Below are 6050 nucleotides of genomic sequence, written 5' to 3'. Positions count from 1 at the left end.
TTCATATTTATTCATATTTAAATATTTATTATTAGTTATAATAAATTATAAATTTATTAATAAATTATAATGTAAAAATAAAAAATATAATGTAATATTATTGAATAATAAATTATTTATTTATTAATTTATATTAATAATTATAATGTAAAAAAAATCTTATATTAAATTAAAAATTATATTTATTTATTTATTATTATTATAATAAAGAAGCAAAAAAAAAAAAAAAGTAAAGCTAATGCGGTAGTTGCCACATTAGCCATCCACATTAATCCCTTGCAAATTTGCTCCAAAGTCCAAACATAGGGTTGGTATTATTTTAATGTAAATAGTGTTTTGCTACCTCATAATACAATGTAACAAACATGCCCAAAGTGAAAAATTTAAATTTGTTTGAATTTGTTTGCCATTAGAGGATTCTCTTACGATTTTATCCTCACTAACCTAACTTATATGAAATGGTATACTAATGTTAGGAGAGGTGTCTAAGAATACTCGAATATAATCTATCAGACTGAAAATAACTCAAAATTTAGGGGAAGTTTCTGATAATTACCCTTGGAAATTACCCATGCTGGCAAGATGTGTATATCTATTGTCAATGACAAAGAAAAAATATGATAATTATTAATATAATCGAATCAATCATGTTATGCCACATCTGGTTGAGTATAAAAAGAATTTATACAAAAATTTGTAACTGTAATATTATTTTATTTATAATTTAAAGAATTTCTAAAACGACTCTCTTGAGCTTTATTATTAATAAAGCCACTTATTTACAAAAGGATTAACATTGGAAGGAGCAAAAAAGTATACACTTTTCATCCGTTTCCATATGATAGAAACAAGAACAAGTAAAGGAAAAATTATTAATTCAGCAAGGTAATATAGAGGAAATAAATTAAGATTATTAGAGTTGATGGATATAAATAAATTAATTAAAAGAAACTGCTAGTTCTTGGTGTTCATGCTTTTTGTAACTTGCTCAGCATTTTGTTTGACGGCTTCCTTAGATTTATCAGCCTTTCCGAGCAAATTATCTTTGACAGTTTGAGCAGTGTCTTTGGCCGAACCCCATGCATCTTGAACTGTTTGTTTTGCCTTATCACCAATGTCTTGTGCTGTTTCAGACACCTTTCCAGCCTTATCTTTTGTAATATGACTCATCTAGATGCATTTTCATAATTAATTAATTGCAAACTAACTAAATAAAAGTAAAAATATGCTAGAATTCAACATATATGGAATCGTGCTTAGATGTAGATGTCTACGACTTTGTCATACAAACATAATTTAAAAGAAAAAAAAAAGACAGAAAATTGGAGTTTATATATATATATATAGAGAAATGTTCCAGTCCGAAATTTTAAAGTGCGGTAAAGCTTTAAAATCGCATGATTTTAAAGGTTTAAAACTGTAAGTCTTTAAAGCCGTGCGGTTTTAAAATTCTCCCGAACTTTCCTGCACTTTAAAATCCCTGACTGGAAAACTACTGATATAAAGAAATTTTTTTTTTTTTTGCCTTTTCGACTTGGTCCATTCTATTGTTAGATGTCGGTTCTTATTATTTTCAAATGCGAACATCCACACCTGAACACTGCTGAATATTATACTATTAAATCATAGACTTAATAACTTTTAATAATTTTAATAAAATCTAAGATCCTATACTAAATCAGTACTCTTATATATATATATATATATAATTACTTGCTGAGCAGTAGAGGCAGCCTTGGTTTTCATGTCTCCAGAAGCCTTCATCGCATGATCTGCCCCTTGCTTAATTGCTTCCGTTGTCTTTTCACAAGTTGCTGAAGCCTCTTGATGGGTACTTGCCTATATATACACAGTGTATAGAGAATTCTATATCTCAGCAGTAAAAATTTTTTAGAAAATAAAGCAAATTGATTCCCACGTGCGCTAACTACGTAATACTAAATTACAAATTTATTGAATCTCTAATTAACTAAAATTGAGGAGAAGAATTTGAAACAAATTAATGGGGAAATAAGAAGCACTTAATTGGTATATATACCTGAATGTATCTAGGTTTTGAGGCAAGAAATTGCTTAGAATTCCAAATGCTTCTCCTAGCAATTGCAAGTTTTGAAAGAGTGGAACTTGCCATTATTATTTTTCTTTTGTTTTCTTTTTATTATCTTCTAACAAATGTAAGAAACTCTTGAAGGAATTGTCTGGAAAAGCTGAATATATAAAGAAGGAAGAACATCCATTTCATTATGTGTTGTAATTGAGAGAGTATATTTCGATGATGAATGGTTTTCATCAGTCAATTAGACCCAGTATTCCAGGGTAATTAAATTGAGGAGGCTCATTTTTTGTCCATAACTTTCTTTTTATTTTTTATTTTTATATTTTTTCAAGACTTGGTCCTTGTTTCTGAAATTCAGATGTGGAAATAGAGTAGATTCTCAATGAGTTGATAATATTGATAACATAATAGTTTTCATTGGTCTCAACTTGCCACCAACATGGTAAATTAACAATTTGATAAATTTATAAGATAATAATTACTTAATTTGAAACTAAATTTATATGATATGTCATACGGTTTTTATTAAAATATTTTTTTCTGTGTTATTTGCTGCTTCTTAAAATTGATTTAGAATTGAATCTCATCTCTAACTCTTTTGTAATGTGAAATTTCAATTTGTATTGCAGCTTTGTAACAACAATGAGTCAATGAGACAGACTCCTCATATCATCTTTAATATAGAAAAATAAAAACTCTAAAATAATCTAATTATTATCAAAGACAACTAACTATTATTCAAATTAAACATAATAAATACTATGAACATAATCAAAGTTTTTTAAATAAATTTCTTTATAAATTATAATTTATTAATTTATTAATATTTACTAAATTAATACATTTTCTATGGTCCCAATGCAATTAATTGTACCAAGAATCTTGCCGCTCATATAAGGGCTTCAGCAGCCGTTTGAATCCTCTGAAGGACACGTGTAAGGCTCTAGTTCATTTTGTTAGGCAAAACAGCAAGCAACGATGCTGCATGAGTAAGCGATACACGTGATACATCACGTGTTTGACTTATTCATTCAACTGACATTATGGAAATGTCATACACCTCTCAGAAGTACTACGACCGACTAGACATGATGCTCTCACTGACATATCACAAACTTCCTGAGAATATAAGTGACTTGTCATTCTCAGTTATAAAAACAGATTTGAGCTTCATTCTTCAACAAATAGACTAAGAAATAAAGAATTAAGAGAAAATATATCAATAAATTATATCCATCAAATTTTGATTGTAATATATCAATATTTCAAAAAGAAAAATTCTTGCATTAATTATTATACTTAAAAACCTTCTTTATTTTAGACCATAATTTTCTCAACTAGATTCTACACGTAAATTCATGATATTCAGTGGGTTACAACTAGAATTAGGGATGGTAAAAACCGGGTCCGGGTCTGGGTTTAGCCTTCCTGAATTCGGACCCGGATGTCATTTTCTTTTTCTCCGGATCCGGATTTTAACCCGGATTTTTTCATCTCGAGTCCGGATCCGGGTTTAACCCGCAAAAATTCGGGTTTTCAAATTTCGGGTTTTGAACCCGGATCAATGAATCAGTTTTTAAAAAATAAAAAATTAATACATTTCCAACCAATAACACATCGAGATTCCAGATTGTAAATCATCAAATAAAAAAAATTAAATCACTACAAATATAAGCCCATTAAAGCATAAACCATTTCGAATCTTTTTACTATAAGAACAATGTTTCTAGCATAGATAAAATCAAATAACAAAGTATAATGAAATCAAAACGAAAGGATAGCAAACTGGATCGTTGTTTGGAGTTGCAAGAACCGGAGGCTGCGACGGTCGTGAACCCGAGAGTACGAGTTGCGACGGTGGCGAACCGCGAACCCGAGCTTGTGATGGTAGCCAACTGCGAACCCGAGCTTGCGACGGTAAAAACCTGGATTGTTGTTTGGAACTGCAAGAAGCCGAGGCTGCGACGGTCGTGAATGGTGAACCCAAGAGTACGAGTTGCGACAGACGACGGTGGCGAACCCAAGCTTCTGAGTTCTGACGGCAGTGAATCGCGAAGGCTGCAAGAAGCTAAGAACCCAAGCGGCCAAGCCTGTGAGTTGTGAGTTGTGAGTTGTGACTGACTGACAATAGCAACCTGGATAAAATTAAGGTTTTTTTGTTTATGTTTGTATTTATATTAATCAATAAAATTAATTAAAAAATAATATTAAAATATGATATCTGGGTCCGGGTTTCAGATATTCAGGTTAGCCTAAACCTGGAACCGGACCCGGATATATCCGGGTTATAAAAATCCATTCCGAATTCGGATTATTTTGCACTGCGGTACGGGTTCAACCCGGCCCGGATTATCCGGGTTCGTCCAGGTCCGGGTAAATCTGTCATCCCTATCCCTAACTGGAATGTATAATTAGCCAACGATTTTGTAAATTTATTTTTTCTTTTCTCATTTAAACCAGATCAGTCTCTTTAATCATTTAATATACCCTTAAGAAATGGTAAAGTGACAATAGGATGCAAAATTTTAATTTGGGTAAGCGGTCTTTCCATGGGCAAAGAGACTCCACCCAAGCGAGAAAAATAGAATTAGGTAAGGTCTGTTTAGAAAGGGGAAGGGAAATAGGTCCCTATCTCGACATTAATTCAGGTCAGGGAATTAAATTATGCTAAATGCTTGTACCAACCGGTTTACATGATTGTATTAATTAATTATAGTAGAGTTTCAATAAATTGATAATCTTAACTAAATTATAGGTTTTGCTGGTACTGATTTGCAGCCAACGTGGTAAATTAATAATTTAATATATTTATAGGATACTAATTTTTTTCATATTACCCAATTATTATATAAATTAATAAATGCCTAAATTGAAACTAAATTCACACGATATGTCATGTGACTTTTGTAAATTGTTTGCTACTTGTTGAGTTTGATTTTGGAAATGGATCTCATCTCTAACGTTTTTTGTAATGCAAAATTTTAATTTATACTGTCATTTTGCAACAAGTGTGAGATGAGCTCCATACATCATCTTTAAAAAATTATAAACGTGATCATATTTTCCAAAAATAAGGATTTCTTAATAAATTATTAATTTATTAATTTATCGATATATTAATAGACACAAAATTAATAGATTTTTCATCATCCCAATACTATACTTTATCGAGTTTTTATTGTTCCATTGTTTACTTTTAATAAAAAATAAAAATAAAAAGCTAGTGCTTGACTTATACATTTTAGTTATATGTTTTAAGATATTAATCACTTTAGGATGTGTCTTAATTGTCTTCGATTATTGATTCTTTTTTTTTTTAACTAACGTTCAGGAAATTTATAGTTGGACCAAAATAAATCAAGAATTGGGTCAATATGGGGGGAAAATATCCAACTTTAGGTATTGTAGCAAAATATTGTTTGGGATTGTGATAGTTGATTTAGTAAATTGTTCCTGCTATGTGGATGAAATGAGCTGCTTATTAACGAAGTAACTTGGTTTTTGATAAATTGTATTGTTACAACTCTATGAGTCTGAAAAGTAGAGTACATGAGTTTAGTAAATTTTATTACAAAAATGTTGTTTTATTCAATAATGGCCAAAATAAACATAAGTTTAAATTGCCTTTTATTTATATATTAGGATTTATGAAAAAAAAAAGACATAATTGTCTTTTTATTAAAATCTTTGGTTATAATAGAAATTTTAAAAAGCATGCTGGCTTTTTTAAAAAACTGCTAATAAAAAGCAATCTCCTACCTATATTTTAAAACTTCTATCAAATTTTAAAAAATTTACCGAACATTAGCATTTGAACCTAAATTTCAAAAGGGCCGTTATTGCCAACCCCAGTGACCAATCTTTTTAGAGGGGATTTTCAACAATGATATGCATTCTTTGCATTGATTTTTATCAATTCCTCTTCATTTAAGAAAAAAATTTGAGTACCAATTATTTCAATTATTAAAATTTTTTGTGTCAAAACAAAAGACCT

The 6050-nt window shown here is 29.9% G+C and overlaps 1 protein-coding gene across 1 annotated transcript; it reads right to left on the bottom strand.

Moving 5' to 3' along the window:
• Window positions 1–954: 954 nt before the first annotated feature.
• LOC107178810 (uncharacterized protein ECU03_1610-like) lies at window positions 955–2131 on the bottom strand. The gene is made up of 3 exons (XM_015534414.1): window positions 2039–2131; window positions 1714–1839; window positions 955–1170 (listed from the first exon to the last, which is right to left on the bottom strand). The coding sequence occupies exons 1-3, from the start codon at window positions 2129–2131 to the stop codon at window positions 955–957; spliced, it is 435 nt and encodes a 144-aa protein (XP_015389900.1).
• Between the last annotated feature and the right edge of the window lie 3919 nt (window positions 2132–6050).

This window comes from Citrus sinensis, chromosome 6 (genome assembly GCF_022201045.2).
Source record: "Citrus sinensis cultivar Valencia sweet orange chromosome 6, DVS_A1.0, whole genome shotgun sequence".
NCBI classification, from domain to species: domain Eukaryota; kingdom Viridiplantae; phylum Streptophyta; class Magnoliopsida; order Sapindales; family Rutaceae; genus Citrus; species Citrus sinensis.
Note: the sequence above shows the minus strand (reverse complement) of the source record. Positions and strands in the feature narration are given on the sequence as shown.